The sequence below is a fragment of the Pristiophorus japonicus genome, chromosome 9, assembly GCF_044704955.1.
Source record: "Pristiophorus japonicus isolate sPriJap1 chromosome 9, sPriJap1.hap1, whole genome shotgun sequence".
NCBI classification, from domain to species: Eukaryota; Metazoa; Chordata; class Chondrichthyes; family Pristiophoridae; genus Pristiophorus; species Pristiophorus japonicus.
In genome coordinates this window covers 22344286-22370683 of record NC_091985.1, presented here as the reverse complement: position 1 = coordinate 22370683, position 26398 = coordinate 22344286, and the positions used below count along the sequence as shown (strand labels likewise).

Here is a 26398-nt window from a genome sequence, read left to right as displayed (position 1 = left end):
CAGGCAGTGGCTGAAGCGAATGAATATGCATTTAAGGGGAGACTAGACAAGCATGTAAGGGATAAGGGAATAGAGGGTTAATCTGATACATTTAGATGAGGAAAGACGGGAGGAGGCTCGAGTGGAGCAGAAATGCCAGCATAGACTGGTTGGGCCCAATGGACTGTTTCTGTGCCCTATATCCTGTGTAATCCTATGAGTGAGCATCCCAGAGCCAGGCTCCTGATTGAGACTCATTTAAAACATTATCTATTTTAACACATCTCACTCTTAAAAATAATAGATGCATGAAAACAAATGTGTTTGCAACCGGCCTGACAATCATCCCAAATCTTAGGACCTTCTTGCCAAGTGTTGAGACCCGGGGGCCATCTGGCCACTTCCGAGCTGAGGGACCAGGCGGGCCGACCATGAGGATGGCGGAGTTGCGCCGGACGCCAGCCGGGGGAAAGGTGCTGGTCGGCCGGATGGAACACAGTGCACTTGAAATGGCCGCCGCGGTGCCGTCGAGCCGCTTGTGCGATAGCAACCCGGCAACTCCGGGTGCGCAATCCAGCAGGGTAAGTGTGTGGGGCTCCCCCCCATCCTCTGCCGGCTGGGTTTGGTCTCCGGGCCGTGCAGTCGGCGGCCTGGCTTTGTCCCGTTTCCCGACTGACGGGCAGGCGGTTCCTCTCGGGCGTCCGCCCGTCCGCGTGCAGCCAAGGGGCCGATTGTTTATGTGTTTCTGGCTCAGCGAATCCACCTAAAAGTGGTGCGCGCAGTGCAACTTGTATATAATCCATTGTCAGCTGTTTCAAATGGGGAAGGGCCTGATTCTCGTCACCAGGTCTATGTATATCTGCCATCCTGTTCATTTCTGGTGACATCTAGTTAAGTTGTTTTATTGCCTTGGAACACAATTCTTGATTTGACAACATAACTTTTCCCCCATTATCCTTCTGCGCCTTGTTTTTAACTCCTGCTGGAGTTACTCAGGCTCAGTGTCTGAAGGTTGTGGGTTCAAAAATCGAGGCTGACACTCCAGTGCAGTGCTGAGGGGTTGCTGCACTCTCGGAAGTGCCGTCTTTCAGATGAGACGTTAAAACCGAGGCCTCGTCTGCTCTCAGGTGGATGTAAACGATCCTATTACAACAGTGACTACACTGCAAAAGTACTTCATTGGCTATAAAGTGCTTTGAGATGTCCGGTATATATGTCTGGAGAAAGGCACTATATAAATGCTAGTATTTCTTTCTTTCATGGCACTATTTTGAAAAAGAGCCAGGGGAGCTATCCCTGGTGTCTTGGCCAATATTTATCCTCAATCAACAAACATGATATCTGGTCATTATTACAGTGCTATTTGTGGGAGCTTGCTGTGCACAAAAAGGTATGTTTTAAGGACCGTCAAAGGAGGGGAGAGAGACGGAGGGAATTCCATCGTTTAAGGCCTAGGCAGTTGAAGGCATAGCCGCCAATGATGGAGCGATTAAAATCAGGGATGTCAGGGATGCGCAGGTATCTCAGGGTTGTAGGGCTGGAGACGATGACCGAGATAGGGAGGGGCATTTATGTAGGGCTTTAAAAACAAGAATGAGAATTTTAAAATTGAGATGTTGCTCTACTGGGGCTCAATTTAGGTCAGTGAGGCTGGGTGAACAGGACTTGGTGCAAATTAGGATACAGGCGGCCGATGAACTTATGGAAGCCAGGAATGAGTTGGAATAGTCAAGTCTGGAGGTAGTAAAGGCATGAATCAGGGTTTTAGCAGCAGATGATCTGGGGCACGGGCAGAGTCAGGAGATGTTGCGGAGGTAGAAGTAGATGGTCTTGGTGATGGATATGTGGTCGGAAGCTCGTCTCGGGGTCAATTACATCAAGGCTACAAACAGTCGGGGTCAGCCTCAGACAGTTGCCTAGGAAAAGGATGGAGTTTGTGACGGGCCCCAAAGACAATGGCTTTGGTCTTCCCAATATTTAGTTGGAGGAAATTTCTGCTCATCCATTACTGGGTGTTGGACAAGCAGTCTGATGATTTAGAGACAGTGGAGGGATCGAGAAAAGTGGTGGTGAGGTAGAGTTGGGTGTCGTCAGCGTACATGTAGAAACTGATGTGTTTTCCGATGATGTCACCGAGGGTCAGATGAGAAACGGGAGGGGGCCAAGGATAGATCCTTGGGGGGCACCAGAGGTAACGATGCGGGAGCGGGAAGAGAAGCCGTTGCAGGTGATTCTCTGGCTACGAATGGATGGAAAAGAATGGAACCAGGCGATTGCAATCTCATCCAGCTGGATGATGGGAGAGAGTCGTTGGAGGAGAAGGATGGTGTTGTCAACCGTGTCAAAGGCTGCAGACCGAATGAGAAGGGCGAGCAGGGATAGTTTACCATGGTCATCGTCATGTAGGATGCCTTTTGTGATTTTGATAAGAGCCGTTTCAGTACTGGGGCAGGGGTGGAAACACGATTGGAGGGATTTAAGCATGATGCCTAGCACCCAATAGGATTGTCCCCTCCCAAGAAATCAACACCTTGCGCAGAGGCGGGTGAACAATGCTAATTGACCTGCACGCTTGGAGTTGTGTCAACTCAACAACTTCCCCATTTACACCTGATAATTGGCTCACAAGTTTAATTCTTAATGTACTTTGGCTCCTTTTAGTCGCTGAGAAGAGATTAATACTGATTCTGGTGCTCCTCTTGGAGCCTTTGTGTTTATGGTAGAAACGAATGCCTGGTGTAAAAATACTTTTGTGGTCCAACACTAGGCATAAAAAACAACAGCACTTTGTAATTTTATTAAGATAAGTCTAAAAGACCTTTTTTAAAGTAGGTCTGGCAGTCACTAAAAAAGAAACGTTTCTCCCTCACAACAGCAACTTGCATTTATATCGCGCCTTTAACATAGTAAAATGTCCCAAGGCACTTCACTGGAGTGCTATCAGACAAAATTTGACACCAAGCCACATAAGGAGATATTTGGACAGGTGAAAGAGGTAGGTTTTAAGAGCGTCTTTAAGGATCCAGCCAAACTGGATCTCTCTTCCACTTTGAGTTTCCTGCTACTGTTTTACGTTTTTACTCATCACTCTAGGAAGACACAGAGGAGACTTCAAATGACGATGCCACAAGTCAGCCTGCCAAGCGCCGACGTATGGGATCTGGAGACAGCTCAAAAAGCAGTGACACCACTCAGGACTTCAGGTACAGCTTTATTCACAATTTAAAACATATTTCCCTTTCCCATGATATGAAGTAGATTAGTTGGAAAAATCCAGATATTGATGTTGTGGCAAAATACCCCAGTCATCGCCCAAGAAATCGGGAACATTTTTCTTTTGCCAGTGTTGTGTCCAGACCTCCACGTAATCTCATTATTGAGATTGTATTGCACTTTCACACATTTACACTCTTAGGGTAAGTTCTATTACAATGTTTGTTAGTTCAACTGTAAAGATTGATCAGTACTAAAATGTTTTTAAAAATACAATTTTTCTTCGCAGCTCAACCTATTTTCCAGCAGAGATGTTGACAGAATATAAATGGCCAGCTGATGATACAGGGGAGTATTACATGCTTCAGGAGCAAGTTAGTGAATATTTAGGTGTGACTTCATTCAAGCGTAAATATCCAGGTAGGATCTCTTGAGCTTCAGTTTAGAAAATAAACTGTGTTGAGAAATTGTTTTGTTTGTGTATTGAATTATATTTAAATGCTATGCATAATAATTACATTTTCATGAATACCATCAATCTAAATCTATAATGTATTAAATTTGCTAAGTCATGCACCACTTAGTTCTTCGTCCCATTCTGTGACAGTCATGTCTGCTGCTGCGCACTTCTACCATTAGCTGGAGCTTCATAATCTCCACAAGCTGCAGATCCTCGAACCTATACCTACAGCATCACTAATGCGCTCTGGCCGGAATTCATTCATGCATAAATCCACGGGAGATCCATTATTGTGCCAAGGATCTTCGGCTTGACTCTGAAGAAGCGACTGTAATGCTTGCTGGTGCCGCTGTATCCTTGTTTGCAGCTGATGCACAACATGGAAATTTACAGCGCGGAAGGAGGCCATTTCGGCCCATTGTGTCCGCGCAGGCCGACAAAGAGCCGCACGGCCCTTGGTCAGCAGCCCTGAAGGTTACATATAAACCGATGAACAATGGCGGAAAGGTAAAGAGCACCCAGCCCAACCAGTCTGCCCCACACACAACTGCGACACCCCTTGCACTAAAACATTCTACACTTCACCCCAACCTGAGCCGTGTGATCTCCTGGGAGAGGCAAAAACCAGATTTAAAAACTTCCTGCAATTTGTAAGTTCCTCCACACTGACTTGACGCCTCCAGCATTTGAGATGGTTCTGAGCATTCTCAGTTCCTGAAGCAAGACCCTCTTCACCCGGGGTAGCCATTTCTACTCTTAAAGAACCACCTCCTCATGGGTGTGCGTTGATAGTTATCTGTGGTAACCGAAGTGGGCTGCGAATCTTCTGGTGTACCGGATTTTAACTGACATTGACTCCCGCCCGAAGTCGGCGGAGAAAACATTTGCTGTCTGAGGACACGAGTCCACATTCGAGGGGGAAGGGGGAGGGAGAGGGGGGGAAGGGGGAGGGAGAGGTGGAGAAGGGGAGGGGGGGGGAAGGGGAGAGAAGGGGGGGGGAGAAGGGGGGGAGGAAAGGGGAGAAGGGGGGAGGAAAGGGGAGAAGAGGGGGGGGGAGGGGAAGGAGGAAGGGAAAGGGGGAGGAGAGGGGGGGGGGAAGGGGAGAGAAGGAAGGGGGGAGGAAAGGGGAGAAGAGGGGTGGGGAGGGAGGAAGGGCGAGAGGGAAAGGGGGAAGGGCGGGAGGAGAAGGGGGAGAAGGGGAGGGCGGGAGGAGGAGGGGAGGGAAGGGGTGGGGCAGAGGGGGGGGAAGGGCGGGGAGGAGAAGGGAGAAGGTGGAAGGGGAAGGGAGGGGAGGGGAGGGAGGAGGGGAGAGTGGGAGGGGGGGGGAAATTTTGGAAATTTGGAGGGTGGAGCCTGGATCTGGAGAGGCACAAGGTATCCTTTTAGGGGCTAGGAGGAGCACTCCTGCCTACAAGGAACCTTTAAAATAAAAATAAAACTTACTTGGGCCTTGTGTGACAAGGATCAATGCTCCTGGCAGCTTTTGCTGGCAGGTTTGAGCCTTAGTCAGGCCCGTGGTTAAAATGGTGCGCGTATCCCAATGACATAATCGAAATTCAACTTTGCCATTTATATTCGGCCTCTGTCCCTCTGGGGTCAGCGGCCTTTTGTGTCGGATTTCAGGCTAGTTAATATAGTGTGGGTGGGATCCATTGGGAATGTGGCGCGAGCCCTTGCAACGCCATCTTAACCCTGACACCACCTCCCCCCTCCCCCTCCCCCTCCCCCTCCCCCTCCCCCTTCCCCCTTCCCCAATCCTGCTGGGAAGGGGTGGTTAAAATACCCCCTCATATGTTTGTTGCTGAGCAACTTGGTGTTGACTGTTGTTGTATCTGAACACTCTGACTTCAGCTTGGATATGCCTGCCAATATTGAATGTTCTGGGCCAGAAATCCCGAATCAGGCATGGAGCCGTAACTTTAAAACTTACAGGAGCCCTTTTTGGCCTTTCTAAGGTACTGATAAGCCATAAAGAGGGTACAGCAGTGTCTGATCCAATAACGCCCTATTTTTGAGTCTTGGGCTTTTTGGAAGTTGTTAAACTTTTTTGCTTTATCTTGCAGTTTAAAATATTTTCCGATTTATATCCAACAAAATCCCCTCACCCTAACAGAAATATGATTACTGAGATGTAAGCAGTTCTAGGCATTGGTTATTTTCTTCATTATTATTATAGTCTTGTCTTGAGCACAGCTGATTTAATTCATGTGAGTTGCTAACTATTTTATGTCTATGCGTGTGTGTCTGTTAATGAAATAATGCAAAGAAGGTTTAGTTACTGAAGGGTCACCACAACTTTCTAAATATTGATCAAGCTTAATTCCGTAACACAAATGACACGTTCTTTGACAGATCTGGAACGACGTGATCTATCTCACAAAGAAAAACTATATCTGAGGGAGATGAATGTCATCACAGAAACCCAATGCACCTTGGGTAAGCTGTCTGCTGAATTAATTCGCCCCCCCCTGATCTTCAACTTGTGTGGCTAGGATAGTTATTTTCAATGTCGTTAAATCATTATTTATTTTCTATTTATAAACATGTATATTATATGAATATTAAATCAAATCATTAATATAAGATAGCCACCAAGAAATTAAATAAGGAATTCGGAAGAATCTTCTTTACCCAGAGAGTGGTGGGAATGTGGAACCCACTACCACGTGGGTTGGTTGAAGCGAATAGTATAGATGCATTTAAGGGGAAGCTAGATAAGTATCTGAGGGAGAAGGGAATAGAGAGTTATTGTGACAGAGTTAGATGTGGAAGGATCGTTCGAGGCTCGGTGGAGCATAAACGCTGGACTGGTTGGTTGAAAGACCTGTTGCTGTGCTGTATATTCTATGTATTCAACTTGCGCTTTTTTAAAAAAAAAACTTCTCTAGAGGGAATCTTTGTGATCAGAGTATACATTTTCACAGTCGGGCTTTAGGTATCAAGCTTTCTCCAATTTTTCTTCCTTTCTCCAAACAACCCAGTGAAGATTATCAAACTCAATCTGAGGAATCTCAAATGTGAATGTAGGAGCTGAATACAAGCATGAGTTGGCTTGGTGACAAAAGTCTAGCGTGTCCAGATTTGGCTTCATGGTGGTTCCTTTCAACTTGGGTGCAATGCATGACAAATTTAAAGCTCGCCGTAGTTTTTAAAAAAAAAAACAAGCCATGTCCCAGCCGAATACAATACATATGCTACAAGGTTAGTTCAAACTGGTTTTCGAGCAGCAGGCATAAATGGAGGAAGCAAATTACTTCTGAGCAAACACAGTCTGTGATTTGCTCAAAGTAATCAAAATAAGCTAATGGGATTTTGGCCTTTTGGCCTTTTTTTGCAAGGGGATTGGAATTCAAAAGTGAGGACGTGATGCTTCAGTTATACAGAGCCCATCTGGAGTACTGTGTTCGGTTTTGGGCACTGCACCCCAGGAAGGATATGTTGTGCAGCACAGTGCAGATTCATCAGAATTATACCAGGAATAAAAAGGATTAAATTGAGGACAGTTTGCATAAACCAGAGTTGTATTCCTTTTGAGTTTAGAAGGTTGAGGTGTCCAACAACAAGAAAAGGATTTGATAGGGTAGATACAGAGATGCGATTTCCTCTGGTGGAGAATTCAGAACAAGGGGCTACAATCTCAAAATTAGAGCAAGGAGAGAAATAAGGAAGCACTTTTTCACACAAAGGATAGAGGAAATATGGAAAACTTCCCCAAAAAGCTGTGAATGCTGGGTCAGTTGAAATTTTCAAGACCAGGTTCGACAGACTTTTATTAGGTATAGGTATCAAAGGATCAATGTTAATGTACAGATCAGAGGTGGAACAGACTCGATGGGCTGAATGGCCGCCTGTTTCCATGTATGACCACCAATTATTTTTGAATCGTAAGTGTCACTTATAAAAATGAAACGCCACTTGATGAAAGGATATTTAAATGGTTCATTAAATTGAGTTATTAGTGGATACTTGAGTCAATTGGAGTAGATAAGGTAGACTTGGGTAGCTCTTAAAATAGAAAGGGATTAAATATATGAAGGCCGTCTTCAAAAAGAATAGCTTGGCATTAGATTGTGGTTTCTTATTTTTTCCACTTACATATTTACAGTAGAAATTCTATTATTTAATGCAACACTATTCTATCATTGTTGGATTATTTGCTTGATCATTGCGTAAGTTGAATAAGTTTGCTTAATATTTTAAACATTAAACAAGGCCTGAGGTGATGCTCTACACTTTTTGAAGACTGGAGAGAGATCCCGTGGAGGCAGAGCATAAATTCCCATTGATTAAAAAAAGAATTCCCATTATCCTGAGCATGATAGAGAATGGTTCCCCAGATCTCAAGGCTCAGATAGATGCTTTCGAAGTATGGGGAGTCGGGACTTGCTTCTGAGAACGATCTAAGGTGCAACAGCGGAAAAAAAATCTGAAGGGTAGAAAGACCACAAATTGTAAATTTGTTTAGACTCTTAATCAGTGCTGGACCTACCTGGTTGCCGTGCTGGTAATGTGTACCGATTTTTGAAAGAATGAAACGCTTTGTTTTAGGTTTAACTGCTCTGAGAAGTGATGAAGTTATTGATCTGATGATCAAGGAATACCCAACCAAATATGCTGAATATGCCGTGGTTCTACAGGAAAGGGAGCGGCAACGGATCACCGATCGCTACAAGGAATACTCGGTCAGTACTTGGGGAAGTGACCATTTAACTGGACTTAAACTGTGTGCTTGATGGAAAAACTTCTAACCTCTCACTATCCTCTTCCTGCCCCCCCCCCCCACCCCTCACATTCAAAGCTGAGTCATAACATTCGATTGATAGGCGTTTCTGCGACCGCAACTGAGACTCCAGGATGGTATGTTGCCTCCCTGGTGCAAGGGTCAAGGATGTCTCTGAGCGGGTGCAGGACATTCTGAAAAGGGAGGGTGAACAGCCAGTTGTCGTGGTGCATATAGGTACCAACGATATAGGTTAAAAAAAAAACGGGATGAGGTCCTATGAGATGAATTTAGGGAGCTAGGAGCTAAATTAAAAAGTGGGACCCCAAAAGTAGTAATCTCAGCATTGCTACCAGTGCCACGTGCTAGTCAGAGTAGGAATCACAGGATAGCTCAGATGAATACGTGGCTTGAGGAGTGGTGCAAAAAGGAGGGATTCAAATTCCTGGGACATTGGAACCAGTTCTGGGGGAGGTGGGACCAGTACAAACCGGACGGTCTGCACTTGGGCAGGACCGGAACCAATGTCCTAGGGGTAGAGTTTGCTAGTGCTGTTGGGGAGGAGTTAAACTAACATGGCAGGGGGATGGGAACCTATGCAGGGAGACAGGGGGAAATAAAATGAAGGCAGAAGCAAAAGATACAAAGGAGAATAGTAAAAGTGGAGGGCAGAGAAACCCAAGGCAAAAAAACAAAAAGGGCCAGATTACAGCAAAATTCTGAAGAGGCAAAGTGTGTTTAAAAAGTCAGGTCTGAAGGCTCTGTGCCTCAATGAGAGGAGTATTCGGAATAAGGTGGACGAATTAACTGCGCAGACAGCAGTTAACGGATATGATGTAATTGGCATCACGGAGACATGGCTCCAGGGTGACCAAGGCTGGGAATTCAACATTCAGGAAGGATAGGCAGAAAGGAAAAGGAGGCGGGGTGGCGTTGCTGGTTAAAGAGGAAATTAATGCAATAGTAAGGAGGGACATTAGCCTGGATGATGTGGAATTGATATGGGTGGAGCTGTAGAAAACTAAAGGGCAGAAAACGCTAGTGGGAGTTGTGTACAGACCACCAAACTGTAGTAGTGAGATTGGGGACAGTATCAAACAAGAAATAAGGGATGTGTGCAATAAAGGTACAGCAGTTATCATGGACGACTTTAATCTATATATTGATTGGGTTAACCAAACTGGTAGGAATGTGGTAGAGGAGTATTTCCTGGAGTGTATTAGGGATGGTTTTCAAGACCAATATGTCAAGGAACCAACTAGAGAGCTGGCCATCCTAGACTGGGTGATGTGTAATGAGAAAAGGACTAACTGGCAATCTTGTTGTGCAAGACCCATTGGGGAAGAGTGACCATAATATGGTAGAATTCTTTATTAAGATGGAGTGTGACACAGTTAATTCGGAAACTAGGGTCGTGAACTTAAGGAAAGGTATAAGGTGTGAATTGGTTAGAATAGACTGGCAAAGGATACTTAAAGGGTTGACTGTGGATAAGCAATGGCAAACATTTAAAGATCACATGGATGAACTTCAGCAATTGTACATCCCTGTCTGGAGTAAAAATAAAACGGGGAAGGTAGCTCAACTGTGGCTAACAAGGGAAGTTAAGGATAGTGTTAAAACCAAGGAAGAGGCATATAAATTGGCTAGAAAAAGCAACAAACCTGAGGACTGGGAGAAATTTAGAATTCAACAGAGGAGGACTAAGGGTTTAATTAAGAGGGGGAAAATAGAGTACGAGAGGAAGCTTGCAGGGAACATAAAAACTGACTGACTGCAAAAGCTTCTATAAATATGTGAAGAGAAAAAGATTAGTGAAGGCAAACGTAGGTCCCTTGCAGTCGGATTCAGGTGAATTTATAATGGGGAACAAAGAAATGGCAGACCAATTGAACAAATACATCGGTTCTGTCTTCACGAAGGAAGACACAAATAGCCTTCCGAATGTATTAGGGAACAGTGGGTCTAGTGACAAGGAGGAACTGAAGGATATCCTTATTAGGCGGGAAATTGTGTTAGGGAAATTGATGAGATTGAAGGCCGATAGTCTGCATCCCAGAGTACTTAAGGAAGTAGCCCTATAGTAGATGCATTGGTGATCATTTTCCAACAGTCTATCGACTCTGGATCAGTTTCTATGGATTGGAGGGTAGCTAATGTAACACCACTTTTTAAAACAGGATGGAGAAAGAAAATGGGTAATTATAGACCGGTTAGCCTGACATCAGTAGTGGGAAAATGTTGGAATCAATTATTAAGGATGAAATAGCAGCGCATTTGGAAAGCAGTGACAGGATCGGTCCAAGTCAGCATGGATTTATGAAAGAGAAAACATGCTTGACGAATCTTCTGGAATTTTTTGGGGATGTAACTAGCAGAGTGGACAAGGGAAAACCAGTGGATGTGGTGTATTTGGACTTTCAAAAGACTTTTGACAAGGTCCCACACGAGATTGGTGTGCAAAATCAAAGCACATGGTATTGGGGGTAATATACTGACGTGGATAGAGAACTGGTTGGCAGACAAAAAGCAGAGTTGGGATAAACGGGTCCTTTTCAGAATGGCAGGCAGTGACAAGTGGAGTGCCGCAGGGCTCAGTGCTGGGATGCTGGGATCCCAGTTCTTTACAATAAACATTAACGATTTAGATGAAGGAATTGAGTGTAATATCCCCAAGTTTGCAGATGACAGTAAACTGGGTGGCGGTGTGAGCTGTGAGGAGGACGCTAAGAGGCTGCAGGGTGACTTGGACAGGTTAGGTGAGTGGGCAAATGCATGGCAGATGCAGTATAATGTGGATAAATGTGAAGCTATCCATTTTGGGGGCAAAAACACGAAGGCAGAATATTATCTGAATGGCGGCAGATTAGGAAAAGGGGAGGTGCAACGAGACCTGGATGTCATGGTTCATCAGTCATTGAAAGTTGGCATGCAGGTACAGCAGGTGGTGAAGGCGGCAAATGGTATGTTGGCCTTCATAGCTAGGGGATTTGAGTATAGGAGCAGGGAGGTCGTACCGCAGTTGTACAGGGCCTTAGTGAGGCCTCACCTGGAATATTGTGTTCAGTTTTGGTTTCCTAATCTGAGGAAGGACGTTCTTGCTATTGAGAAAGTGCAGCGAAGATTCATCAGACTGATTCCAGGGATGGCTGGACTGTCATATGAGGAGAGATTGGATCAACTGGGCCTTTATTCTCTGGAGTTTTGAAGGATGAGAGGGGATCTCATAGAAACATACAAGATTCTGACTGGACTGAACAGGTTAGATGTGGGAAGAATGTTCCCGATGTTGGGGAAGTCCAGAACCAGGAGACATGGTCTTAGGATAAGGGGTAGGCCATTTAGGACTGAGATGAGGAGAAACTTCTTCACTGAGTTGTTAACCTGTGGAATTCCCTGCCGCAGAGAGTTGTTGGTGCCAGTTCATTGGATATATTCAAGAGGGAGTTAGATATGGCCCTTATGGCTAAGGGGATCAAGGGGTATGTAGAGAAAGCAGGAAAGGGGTACTGAGGGAATGATCAGCCATGATCTTATTGAATGGCGGTGCAGGCTCGAAGGGCCGAATGGCCTACTCCTGCACCTATTTTCCATGTTTCTATAACATTAGTTCATTGTGTACGTGTTCTTCAGTAGCATCAAGCAGACTATGTTGTTTGCAGCTGTCTTTCTTGCAATAGTCTGAAAAAACACAACGTTTGAAGATTGTGACATTTTGTTCATTAGTTCCGTAGCGCGTGTCTGCAGAATAGTCTGCAAATATAGTTTAAATTTGAAACAAACTTGTGATTCCTTGCACAGCAAATGCAGTTACAGAACACGCAAAAGGTTGAGCCCAGTAAAGTTCCCGAATATATCAAGAAAGCGGCAAAGAAAGCCGCAGAATTCAACAGCAACTTCAACAGGGAGCGGATGGAGGAAAGGCGGGCTTATTTTGACTTGCAGACACAGGTAAGGCGGATTCCGCATTCATTCTCGTATAAGGCGATTTTAAACACTATGATCCCAGTGGGACCCTGGTTCCAAATGAGTCGAGGTTGACTCGCATTAGGGACAGTGATTTAACTTTATTCAGATCAAGCAAGACTTAATACATCACAGTATTCGATTAGCAGTTTGCAGAGAATAATTCGGACTTGCATTACCCCATTATCTTCTGGTAGAAGCACAACTATGAGCAGACTGCACTCTGTGTCTTTCTCCCCTCACTCTCTTTCTCCTCCCCCCCCCCCCTCACTCCCTCCCCCTTTCCCCCCCCCTCTCACTCCCCCCCCTCTCCCCCTCTCTTTCCCCCCTCTCTTTTCCTTCTCCCCCCCTTCTCCTCACCCCCTTCTCCTTCTCCTCCCCCCCTCTTCTCCCCCCCTCTTCTCTCCCCCATCTCTCTTCTCCACCCCCTCTCTTCTCTCCCCTTCTCTTCTTCTTCCCCTCCCCCCTCCCCCCTTTCTTCTTCTTCCCCTCCCCCCTCTCTTCCCCCCCCTCCCCCTCTCTCTTCCGCCCCCCCTCCCTCGTGTCTCCTTCATTCCTCCTGAAATATTCTACAATTTGTGTCTGAGAAGACCCCGTTACTCTCATCCAAAACCTATGGAGTCCTCCTGAACCAATCACTGGCTGACACCCAAATCCAATCATAAAGGTGCCACATTCGTAGCACTCTGACATCCTACATCATCTGTTTTTTGATCAAGACTCGTAGATGGGGTAGTTATGGCAATACAAAAGGACTATATCTCCACAGGTTGAGATACGGCCCTTGCTGTGGCCTTTTGTTTTTATAATTCACTGACACTACATGTGCAGGATGTGTATCCAGCTGCAGCTCCTGACAGAGCGCATTGCTGCACTGGAGTTGCGGATGGATTCACTGTGGAGCACCCGCAATGCTGAACATGTCGTGAATAGCACGTTTAGTGAGTTGGTCACACCGCAGGTAAAGGTTACACAGCCAGATAGGGGATGGGTGCCCATCAGGCAGAGCAGTGGAAGGAAGGTAGTGCAGGGATCCCCTGCGGTCATCGTCCTCCAAAACAGATACACGACCTTGGGTACTGTTGGGGGAGATGGCTCATCAGGGGAAGGCAGCAGCAGTCAAGTCCATGGCACTAGGGGTGGCTCTGCTGCACGGGGGCAGGAAAAAGAGTGGGAGAACTATAGTAAGGGCAATAGATAGGCGTTTCTGCGGCCACATGCGAGACTCAAGGATGGCATGTTGCCTCCCTGGTGTAAGGGTCAAGGATGTCTCCGAGCGGCTGCAAGGCATTCTGGAGGGGGAGGGTGAACAGCCAGCTGTCGTGGTGCATATAGGTAAAAAAACGGGATGAGGTCCTACAAGCTGAATTTAGGGAGCTAGGAGTTAAATTTAAAAAGTAGGACCTCAAAGGTAGTAATCTCAGGATTGTTACCAGTGCCACATGCTAGTCAGAGTAGGAATTGCAGGATAGCTCAGATGTATACGTGGCTTGAGGAGTGGTGCAAGGGGAGGGATTCAAATTCCCGGGACATTGCAACCGGTTTTGGGGGAGGTGGGACCAGTACAAACCGGACGGTTTGCACCTGGGCAGGACCGGAACCGATGTCCTAGGCGGAGTGTTTGCTAGTGCTATTGGGGAGGGTTTAAACTAAAATGGCAGGGGGATGGGAATCTATGCAAGGAGGTAGTGGGAAGTAAAAAGGGGGCAGAAGCAAAAGGTAGGAGGGGAAAACCAAGAGCGGAGGGCAGAGAAATCGAGGGCAAAAATCAGAAGGGCCACATTACAACATAATTTAAAAAAAACAAGCCTGAAGGCTCTGAGTCTCAATGCGAGGAGCATTCGTAATAAGGTGGATGAATTGACTGCGCAGATAGCTGTTAACAGATATTATGTAATTGGAATTATGGAGACAAGGCTGCGAACTCAACATCCAGGGGTATACAATATTCAGGAAGGAAAAGGAGGTGGGGTAGCGTTGCTAGTTAAAGAGGAGATTAACGCAATAGTAAGGAAGGACATTAGTGTGGATGATGTGGAATTTATATGGGTAGAGCTGCGAAACATCAAAGGGCAGAAAAAGTTAGTTGGAGTTGTGTACAGACCACCAAATGGTAGTAGGGACGTTGGGGATGGCATCAAACAGGAAATTAGGGACGCGTGCAATATGGGTACAGCAGTTATCATCGGTGACTTTAATCTACATATTGATTGGGCTAACCAAACTGGTAGCACAATTGTGGAGGAGGATTTCCTGGAGTGTATTCGGGATGGTTTTCTCGACCAATATGTCGAGGAACCAACTAGAGAGCTGGCCATTCTAGACTGGGTCTTTTGTAACGAGAGAGGATTAATTAGCAATCTGGCCGTGTGGGGCCTCTTGGGGAAGAGTGACCATAATATGGTAGAATTCTTCATTAAGATGGAGAGTGACACAATTAATTCAGAGACTAGGGTCTTGATCTTGAAGAAAGGAAACTTCGATGGTATGAGACGTGAATTGGCTAGGATGGACTGGAAAATGATATTTTAAAGGGTTGACATTGGATAGGCAATGGCAGACATTTAAATATCACATGGATGAACTACAACAATTGTACATTCCTGTGTGGGGTAAGAATAAAAAAGGGAAGGTGGCTCAACTGTGGCTAACAAGGGAAATTAGAGAAAGTGTTAAATCCACGGAAGAGGCATATAAATTGGCCAGAAAAAGCAGCAAACCTGAGGACTAGGAGAAATTTAGAATTCAGCAGAGGAGGACAAAGGGTTTAATTAGGAGGGGGAAAATAGAGTATGAGTAAGCTTGCAGGGAACATAAAAACTGACTGCAAAAGCTTCTATAGATATGTGAAGAGAAAAAGATTAGTGAAGATAAATGTAGGTCCCTTGCAGTCAGAATCAGGGGAATTCATAATGGAGAACAAGGAAATGGCAGACCAAATGAACAAATACTTTGGTTCTGTCTTCACTAAGGAAGACATGAATAACCTCCCGAAAATACTAGGGGACTGAGGGTCTAGCGAGAAGGGGGAACTGAGGGAAATCCTTATTTGTCAGGAAATGCCAGGCTAACGACCATGGCAATCTCTTTCTCACCCCAGGTTGTCTGGTTACAGCTTACTCACAGACTTTGAAGCATAAGAAAAAGGGTTACATGTTATATATAGTTCAGGTTATCAGTGCTGATGATTGCAGACTTTTATATTTAATTCTTACACACAATTATAAATCCATTATTGATTATAAGATAGTAAATCAAGTATTCTAAAAACCAACTAATCCACAGTAATCTTGCAACGCCAAGTGGAATCTGAACCAACCAACCAAAACGTTTACATACCTATTTGTCACAACAACAACTTGCATTTATAAAGCACTGTTAACGTTGGAAAAACGTCCCTCGGTTCCAAGCGTATTTAGTGGCTACTGGTGGAATGATTACAAATTGCTCACATGATACGATAACATCATTTCCAGAACTTTCTGCCCCTTGCGGGAGGGGAGAAGGAAAGAAAAATTCCAGCACTGGCGCAAAATCGCTACAGCTTATGTTTCGCACAATGCTATTTTATTAAACACAAGAATAGTACAGAATCCACAGAAGAAAGCAGGCGAGCTTCGGGGGAAGTGTGATCTCAAGATGGAATTTTCATGCAAGCCTCAATTGGTGGCTATAGCACATGCAGAAGCTATATTAAAGAATTTTAATCTGGGTCCAGCTCTGGTTGTAGGACCCACACTATTTTTGTGGGCAACTGGCGGGGCATGATCTGCCCTGTTGGTGCCAGGCATTGAGTAACCTAACCAACGATCTTTAAAAAGTCACACAACGTCACCAGGAGGAGCCCCACAAAAATGTTCAGCTCCGTTGCAGAGTGCTCAGTAAAGGACTTATATAGCACCTTTCACGACCACCGGACGTCTCAAAGTGCTCTACAGCCAATGAAGTACTTTTGAAGTGTAGTCACTGTTGTAATGTGGAAAACGCGGCAGCCAATTTGCACATGGCAAGCTCCCACAAACAGCAATGTGATAATGACCAGATAATCTGTTGATTGAGGGAGAAATATTGGCCAGAACACCAAGGATAGCTCCCCTGCTCTTCTTTGATAGTGCCTTGGGATCTTTTGCATCCACCTGAGAGCAGACGGGTCCTCGGTTTAACATCTCATCTGAAAGACGGCACCTCCGACAGTGTAACACTCCCTCAGCACTGCCCTGGAGTGTCAGCCTAGATTTATGTGTTCAAGTTCTGGAGTGGGTCTTGAAACCCACAACCTTCTAACTCCGAGGCGAGTGTGCTACCCACTTAAACACAGCTGACACTTACAGATTGCCCTCTCCCCTCTCAGCCTGACGGAGGAACCATTGTATTCCTCTCTCCTCCAGTGACGTGCCTTTGGGCGGGCATAGTGTGCACACCACCTGCCTGCTGTGTGCACCACTTGAAAATTGCACCTGGCACCTTTTTAGTATAAGAGAAAATTAATTTTTAAATTAGCATTTTTTTTGTGTCGTGGATGTTTGTACTTTTTTTGATTTCACAAATTTTCGTCAAAGTTGTGAGTATCCTGCGGAAGGGGAACATCTATTTAGAAATGTATATTTTTTTATTTTGCTGTACTTCTGCGCTTAGCATGAACTTTTTTTGCCGTTTGAGAATAGAATCCTTTTCATTCAGTCGGGTGGTGTTGGCATCCATAGCACTTGGGACAGCTCCGGCATGCCTGTAATATGAAAAGTAACCCTCCCTCTGAAAGGAAGATTTAGATCGTGTTAAATGCATTGGTTAGAAGGATCTCGAAGTGCGTGGCATGCAGTGAATTTCCTTTTTGAAGCCAGCAACTGCTGCATAAGCAGATTAGGCAGCATTGCTTCTGTTTGGGGTCTTTATTTCCCATGTGAAAATGCCGTATTTACTAACCTGAGTGACTTAGAGTAAGGAATCGGCATTTCTGCTTTGTTTAGAATGTTTTTTTTCCCAATTCAGGTAATCCAGGTGCCGCAGGGGAAATACAAAATTCTTCCACCAGAGAGGACAAAGGTTGGGGCTTACCCAGTTGCTCTGATACCAGGCCAGTTTCAGGAATATTACAAAAGGTGATGAGAAAAATCTGTTCTAAAATCCTGTGCAAAAGAGCACATTGCCACCAGTGCATCTTTGATTTACAGTGAAGTGTAGTGTAAAAAAACACACAATTTTAAATAAACTTTTTTATATCAATACTTTTAATTTCAAAGCTAAATCTATAAACTGGTATTTGTAATCATTATACTCATATTTCATCACATGTAAATTGTACACCTGGTAGAATAACATTTTAAAGAAAGAAAGAACTTACATTTATGGAGCACCTTTCACATTTTGTTCCATTTCGGGGGGGGGGGTGAATTTCTTCTGAAAGGCAGTCGTTGTTGATATGTAAGCAATGTGGCAACCAATTCGTGTACAGCCAGGTCTCGCAAACAGGAAATGAGAGGAATGACTAGTTAATCTGTTTTGGTTGAGGGATAAATATTGACCAAAAATAAACTTGTCTATCATCCGTATATGTTGGCTGAAGTCCATAGTCTGTGGGCAAAAAGTAATTACAGCATCTCTAGAAGAGTTTTGGTCATGGTAACTTTGTGAATGGTATGTGATTGTCTTAGTGTTTATATAGAAAGCAAAAAAAGTCTTGCATTTATGTAGTGCCTTTCATGACCTCCGGACATCCCAAAGCACTTTGCAGCCATTGAAGTACTTTTGAAGTCACTGTTATAGAGTAGGAATGGTTATATAGTACCTATATAATGTAAAAAGGCCCAAGGCACCATCACAATAAGAACATAAGAAATAGGAACAGGAGTAGGCCATTTGGCTCCTCGAGCCTGCTCCACCATTCAATAAGATGGCTGATCTGATCCTGGCCTCAGTTCCACTTCCCTGCCCGCTCCCCATAACCCTTGACTCCCTTATCTTTCAAAAATCTGTCTTAACTCCACCTTAAATACATTCAATGACCCAGTCTTCACGGGCAGAGAACTCCACAGATTTACAACCCTCCGAGAGAAGAAATTCCTCCTCATCTCTGTTTAAATGGGTGGCCCCTTATCTCCTAGTTTTAGTTTCCCCTATGAGTGGAAATATCCTCTCTGCATCCACCTTGTCGAGCCTCCTCATTATCTTTCAAATAAGATCACCTCTCATTCTTCTGAACTCCAATGAGTATAGGCTCAACTTATATCTTCATAAGTCAACCCCCTCATCTCCAGAATCAACCTAATGAACCTTCTCTGAACAGTCTCCAATGTGAGTACATCCTTCCCTATATACAGAGACCAAAACTGTATGCAGTACTCCAGGTGTGGTCTTACCAGTGCAATGTAGGTTGTAGCAGGACTTCTCTGCTTTTATACTCCATCCCCCTTGCAATAAAGGCTAACATTACATTTGCCTTCCTAATTACTTGCTGTACCTGCATGCCAACTTTTTGTGTTTCATGCACAAGCACCCCCAGATCCCTCTGTACCACAGCATTTTGTAATCTCTTCCCCCATTTAAATAATAATTAGCTTGTTTATTTTTCCTTCCAAAGTGGACAACCTCACATTTTCTCTCATTATACTCTATCTGCCAAATGTTTGCCCACTCACTGAGACTGTCTATATCCCTTTGTAGATTTTTTGCATTCTCCTCAACGTGCTTTCCCACCTATGTTTGTATCATCAGCAAACGAGGCTATATTACACTCTGTCTCTTCATCCAAGTCATTAATATAAATTGTAAATAGCTGAGGCCCAGCACTGATCCCTGTGGTGCCCCACTAGTTACAGTTTTCCAACCGGAACATGACCCATTTATCCTGACTCTCTGATTTGTGTTAGTTAGCCAATCCTCTATACATGCTAATATATTGCCCCCAATGGAATAGTTAGGTGACCAAATGCCGAGCCATGTGAGAGGTTACAAAGTGTGACCAAAATCTGTCGAAAGTTGGGTTTTGAGCAGTTTTTAAATTTGGAGAGAAAGAGAGGCAGTGGAAGTTCCAGAGAGCAGGGCCAAAGAGACTAGAAGCTCTACCACCAAGGGAAACCGGGATTAAGATCCTGTGCTCTAGTTAATTTAGGAAGCACAGTAACAGTCTAAATTTTGCAATTCTAATACTGAGAAGCAAATGAGATTCAGACCCAAGAGAGCTTTTCTGACAACTTGCAGCATTTATGCAATTTTTATTTGTCTGATTTATACCCAAAGTTAAAATTTCATTGGGCAAGGAGGTGAAACAACAATGAAATTGAAATGTACACAAAGGGTTGAACGTTAATTAAACACCATTGTAATGTTATCTATCTACCTAGGTACTCGCCCAATGAACTGCGCTACCTGCCTGTAAACACTGCCTTGTATGAGCCTCCTCTGGACCCAGAATTGCCAGCACCCGACAGTGATGGTGATTCTGATGATGCAGAAGATGGACGAGGTGAAGATGAGCGGAAAGAAGACAAAGGCTTTTCGGTAAGGAAGTAGCCGAACAGAAACCTGTCTATATTTCAGTCTGTATCACTGTGTAAATTGTAACAAGTCCAGTCTATTCTGCACTAATGAGTATTTTGTATAAATGGATTTTTTTTTTTAAAAAGGTCCGAAACAAAGACAAATTTCATTGTAGTCCGATACAGTCTACTTCTGCTAAGCGTGTACTTTGGTTAAGTGTATAGAATAATGCTGTTACTGCTGGTATCTAACCATTAGGAATAATTTATATTATCATTACATCTGCACACAACTTCCAGCAGCCGGTGATGTGACGTCAGAACCTCGCACGGTAACGCTGCCAACGAGGTTCTTGCTACAGTTAATGGCAGCGGCCTAGTAAGTGGAAAACTTACATTTTAAACCCATTTTTAATGTTCAGAATTAATTTCGCGCTCGTGCTCAGACAGTGGAGGTGTTTTCTCATCTATTCAACATTCATTATTTGAAGCTGTGACTCCCCCTTTCATAAAAGAATCATCCTCCGATTTTAAATAAACTTCAGGTGACTTGGTCCCATCAGACAAGGATTTCCTATTAAATGGGCTTGCTCTAAGTTGAGTCAGTTTGTAATTTTAAAGGTACCTCATTAAAGGTAACGTCTCATTGACACATTTTGAGTCACTTTTTGATCAATCATTAGATCGGATATTTCTAGCCTTTTGAAAGCTGATGAGCTGGTATCCACCTATGTATCTGCCCATGGTGCTTATGTAAACTACTTGATTGCATTTTCTTAAACTTCCAGGAACATGAAGCACATAGCTCCTTTTGAAAACCATCATTCTGTCCTGGTCTGAACCTTCACCTCCTTGGTACACAAACAAAAGTCATTATTTAGGCTATGAAATCTCTGGGCATCTTGAGAACTGCCTGGGTATGTTCTTGTATGACTTTAAATAGTAACGTGAATTATGTTTGTGAAGACAAACTTGCGAATGATTCTCTCCTACCAGACAATTTTTAGCTTCTCAAAATGTATGTAAGTGGGTGGGAGTACTACTTTATGTTTGCATGTATAAATCATTTGAAGTGTTATCATAAATCTTTCTTTTTTCCCCTAAATTTGATACAGGACTAATTTTCATCGATCAGTGGGTTACATTTAAAATTGGCTGCATTGTGAAATTCTAAGTTTTCTTAGCAATTTAACCAATATCTTTTAAGTGCTCAAAATCTACGCTGCAGTGTAAATATTAACAGTGTACTTTGTCAAAAAATTTGGTTTTTAGTACAGAAATCACTGCTTTCAACTGCAAATATAGGAACAGGAGTGGGCTCTTAATACTTAACAAAAATCTATCGGTCTCAGTTTTGACATTTTTAATTGACCCCCCTCCCCCCAGCCTCAACAGCTTTTGGAGTTCCAGATTTCCACTATCCTTTCTGTAAAGAAGTGCTTCCTGACATAACCCCTGAATGGCCTAGCTATAATTTTAAGGTTGTAACCCCTTGTTGAGGGCTATTGGAAGAGGACTGCTATTTCTTGAATTTTAGGTTCTTAACAAACATTCTGGCAGAGAAAACTAGCTTTGAGTAAATTTCACGTCAATAGTTTCTCAGTTTCCGAAGACATTTCCACACCTGTCTGTGTTTCTCTTCTCATTGCATTGTATTGCATTTGAATGATTTTTCCCAAATCACCTATCAACTCATGGTGGTGTTGTTTCTACTTTGTCACTTTTGGTTCAGTTGAGTGAGGACAGATATGTTAAATCCTCTCCAGATTTGGCACCCAGCGGGTTATTCCATTTTGTTACAGGATACCTCTTCCGGGAGCACGACCGATGGTGAAAGTCCCATTGAACATCAAGACGATTCCTCGCAGGGGAAGCAGACACCAAAAGAAAAAGGAACACGGCCATGGAAAGATGCAAAACGCAGTGTGACACCCAAATCAGTTACTGGGTACAAGGTAGAAGATAAAAGCCCCTGAGACTTCCTTTCTGATGAACCTCTCCCTGATTATTTCCTTTTGTTGTACTGGGTAGAACTGGTCAGCCTGTACTAGCCACAGTCCACTAATGCATCTCCTGTTGTTTCTCGCCCTCTGCTTCTTTATCTTGCCCTGTTTCATTCCACCTGAGACTTGCTGGTGAAGCTACCTGGATTCTTTTTCCTCTTGGAATTGTATTGGGCTTACATTTTGTCCCCTCTGGGGCTTGCTATTCCCTCTCTGCTAAAGCTGCTGCTCTCTTAGTACACATCTGTACTACATGACACATTTAATTACTAATTTTATTGTTGTTAGATTCTAATGATTCTATTGCTAAAAGAGGGTACTTTATATAAATGGTCAAAGTTGTATTTTTGACACACTAATTTTTGAAATGCATTTCCGTGTTTTTACTTTTTATATTGCCATGTAGACTGGCAGTATTGTATTTTTTTTTCCTGGTTTCAATATTTGCCTTCGGCAGTTTTAGGCCAGCGTTGTGTTTTACACAAGTGTATAGCTTATTTAGAATAATTTGCTTCAGAGTGAAATGACAGTCCTTGGACTATGGGAGTCTCCAGATTATAGGATTGAGATTGACTGACACTTTGACTAAAACTAATACAAGTCGGCACTATATAATCCAATGGCTGTAAACTCTAACAAGGCAACTTGTGTAGGTGGCCAACCAATAGTGGTTTTACCACTCAATTTTGCCTCTTAACCAAAAATAATTTGTGTTCCACTAAAACCATACTGTTGAATCATTACTGCTCAGGTATGATGTTTTCGGGGGAGAATGGCGCATTGTAGTTGTTATGTAGCTCTTTGTAAGTAAGGAATGGATTACTTCTGAACTTTTAACTGTTGTTTGTTGTCTGAGGTCAGTTTTAGTTGTATGTTTAATTGTATGTTTCAGACCAGGTTTAGTATGGAAAGTTAGGGTGAAGTGTGTGAGAGCTTTACCGGAGGCTGGACTCCATTGTGGCTAGTTCTATATTAGCTGGGCGGTGTGGGGAGGGGGGAATAATTAAATCTGTGCAGGGTATTTATTCCGTAGGCCTTAAATTATTTTAAAATGAAGTAAGTTGCCAAACACTTCAGTTTGTTCGTATCAGTATTCAACGCTGCTTCAGTGCGTTTTGTTATATTTTAAGTGTATCGAGGGTTGAAAATAAAATGGAAAATAATGAATGGATGCCCGGGAGTGATTACCTGACAATAACCTCATTGTTGGATTCAGATGCTCTTGTGGTTTATAGCCATCATCTGCAGCCCAGGGTGAGGTTACTCCCTGAAACTATCTTCCATGTACTTTTCTTTTGGTGATGTCAAGGTGAACATCAGCAATTTGTGCAAGTTTATTGAGTGATAATTGGCAGTGGATTATCAAAAAAGTACATGTATTACAACAAGCTCCAGTAACATAACTCAATTTTAGAAAAAGTATTTAATCTGGCAGTGCGTATTCTGCCTATTATTTTAAATTTAGATGCTCCTCCATATTTCAGCTGGTTATGGCATTGACCTGTGAGCCATACAGACCCCCCCAGATGGTCCTATGTTTGATCATTTGTCTGTGCTGAATTAACTGATCTGAACAGAGGTCATAGTTGGGCTGCTGGAACTGGCCTCAGCAGCCCAGGCTGGGGATGGGAACATCAGCCAGGGATTCTAACCATGATCCTTGGGTGGGTGACTGTGGCTTGTGGCGCCTTCTCTATCCCAATCAATGATCTTCAATTACCAAATTGCCTATGAATGCAGAATTAGTCAACATTTTCATGCACGAAGAAGGCAAGGTGAGGAGGTGGGAAAATTCAGACATTTGCATTTTTGCCAAAAACTGTTTTGTTTGCATTTGGCACAAGAATTGAGCTGCATGCTTGCTATTCCTTTTGAAGAGGAGTAAAAGTATTCTGTTAAATATGATCATTGTGTACTTGGGAGAATTTCTTTTCACCAAGCAGTTAAGATGGTCTAATTTATTAAGCTTATGAATGTTTCCTATTAAGTTCACTGTGAAATATTATGTTTTTTTAGTGCTTAAGCCTTTATTTTGTAAGTTTTAATTAGATGCTTTTATATATTTGCTCTGCCTATCCTGAGATGCTTGGCGACAGATAAATTAGTAAAATTGGGCAAAAGGACAACTACATTCTCCTTAGTAATAGTTGACTTGCTAATAGGTTGTTTATGATTTTGATTCTTAGCTTGGGTCCAATTGAGCAGTTAGCTCTGTCACAAATGTGTTCACTGCTTGATTTTGAGCCCAACACATTGCTTTATTGCTTTTTCTTCTGAGTTCCATGTAGAAAATCACTTTGCATCAACTCTATGTACAAGGAAAGGCGATAACCTTCAGTTACCAAATTGCCTTGGAATTGGAACTTCCTGATTCGGACTGTGACAAAAAGACAGCTCTGTTGAACTGGCGCCATGCAGTATTCGTAATGAGTAGTCGTGATTTGCACAGCAATTTCATTCCAGTGTGTGAATTTTCATTGCCACTAATACCGCACAGCACAATTTCAAGCCAACTAATTTGCTACTGGCACCTTTCTCAGTCTGACATGGACGTTTTGTCCTTCTTAAATCGGAGTGTAACATTGGCTGAAAATTACGCCTGAATTTGGCTTTCTTGTTTTCCCCACATATGCTGCATTTAAGCCTTAAGTGCCCCCTGCAGAGTAGGACATTTGAAATGTGAATTAGTGTTGGAGGCTGTTTGAGATCTGAAGTTTAGCGCTCCAGGTGGAGAAATGATTTGTTGGAGCAGGATCTTCTTTTTTTTTTAAATGTACTAAACTTTGATGTTTCTTTTCCTCTTTTGGCCAAAGAGTGACCAAGGATTACCATGATGATGGTACCTTTTATGATGACATTATAAACAACATTTTGAAGTATAGTAGCTATTTTTTACTTAACCCAAGTTCCTTCTTGCTGGAGGAAACCAAAGTTAATTTTTTTTGAAGATCCTCCGTTTTCTTCTAAATCCTTTAATAACAAGTATAATGTTCAATCCAGGCTTTAGGTGTCATGGTGTTACAATCTCTCTTTGTTGTTGGGGAGAGGAAGCTTTCACTTTTTTTTTAAGCATTTGATGATTTTAAACCTATCCCCCAACAGCAAACAGATTCAGTCTGGAGTTCATCTGGGCTATGGGGAAAGAGCAAGAGACTGAGACTAATTGGATAGCTCTTCTCAAAAGAGCCAACACCGGCACGATGGGCTGAGTGGCCTCCTTCTATGCTGTAAGATTCTTCTCCACTTAACAGTTGTATATTATTTTTAAATCTGGCCTTGTATCTATTAACATATTGGCGAATGCCCAGATATCTCCCTTGAAGTAGTTGCCCAGCACAGTAACCACGTGGGATGGAAGGGGGTCCCCGAGAGTGTGGAGAAGCTGGGAGGAGAGTGGGAAACAGGAACAGCAGCCGGGGAATCCGCTGGGAGGTGGCGTATTGGAGCTCAGGTGGTCAAAGAGCCGAGCTTGCATTGCAGACTATTCTGGCCCACTTTAACCTCGGGTGGGACAATTCTTGAACTGTAAGTGTGCAAGTCCTGAACTGAGGGCAAATGAATAAATTCTCCTGCTCTTTCTTGTTGAGCTTTGACAGACGGGGCTGAAAAACATTGGCTGCATTTACGCATCAAGCCCCAGTGCGACATAATGTACATTTAACTTGTACAGCATTAGTATATAGTTCTTGGCCATTGTAACTGCAGTATTATTAAGTTGCTGATGAGACAAGAACATGACATTACATTTTTTTTAATATAGACACAAAGTAAGGTTCCAGCATTATTCATGGTCATCCATCAAACTGCACTTTTTTTAACCTGCTAAATAACCAACTTGGATACAGTTTACTTTAATATCTTGCATCCTGTGCATATGAGCACTTTTTCCACATAGGTAGCTGTTCTCGGCTGTGTTGATAGTTGTAGAATGATCGTAATTTATTGAGTGGATGGTGCGTAGTTTCTCCTAGAGTAGCAGAACTTGCGGAGAAACAGTAAAACGGAAGAGGGTTGTAACCAATCTGAACCTGACCTGTGTTTCTAATTTTGCTGGGGGCTAGCGCTCTAGGTATCAGTAAAGTGAATCTTGCAATGTTTTGATGTTCAATCGATAGTTTTACGTTAGTTTTCTGTAAAAAGAAATGTAGATGAGTAATCTCAGCACTGTTTAAAAAAAAAAATAGTAAGATGTTTCATTGTTTTTGAAGCTATTTTATAGTGTGATATTTAAGATCTTTCAGTTCTGCAGCCTCAGTTTTAAAAAGTACTTAAATACTTGTTACCAAATTTTTCATGTAAACTTTTATCTTCTGAACGACTTTTTATTAATAAAACATTAAGTCGATTTTAAGAGTGCCTCTGTCATCTTTCAGAAAATGAACAGTATTCCAGTATGGCTTGCATAAACTGCTTGAACAGCCCCGAATCGATTCTTTTGGACAATTATACATTAAATGCTGAGATGACAGCAGCACTGTCAGGGGACTAGAACATGAATTTGTACGGCGCATTTATTCAATACAAATTCTGTGATTTAACTGGGGATATTTTGTGGAACTAGGTTAATGCCTTCTGTTTTCTG

The 26398-nt window shown here is 43.2% G+C and overlaps 1 protein-coding gene across 2 annotated transcripts in view; it reads left to right on the top strand.

Annotated features, from left to right (window-relative positions):
* Window positions 1-474: 474 nt before the first annotated feature.
* Window positions 475-26398, top strand: part of phf10 (PHD finger protein 10) — a 36175-nt gene continuing 10251 nt past the window's right edge. Inside the window, exons 1-9 of one of the 2 annotated variants that reach the window (XM_070889141.1) lie at window positions 475-560; window positions 3073-3182; window positions 3482-3612; window positions 6005-6088; window positions 8201-8334; window positions 12174-12323; window positions 17328-17437; window positions 19679-19835; window positions 21616-21768. In XM_070889141.1, coding sequence (XP_070745242.1) covers window positions 489-560; window positions 3073-3182; window positions 3482-3612; window positions 6005-6088; window positions 8201-8334; window positions 12174-12323; window positions 17328-17437; window positions 19679-19835; window positions 21616-21768 — 1101 coding nt within the window. In that variant the 5' untranslated portion in view covers window positions 475-488. Of the gene's footprint in view, window positions 561-2875; window positions 2975-3072; window positions 3183-3481; window positions 3613-6004; window positions 6089-8200; window positions 8335-12173; window positions 12324-17327; window positions 17438-19678; window positions 19836-21615; window positions 21769-26398 lie in introns of those variants that run through there. The other variant, XM_070889140.1, reaches the window with a different exon arrangement.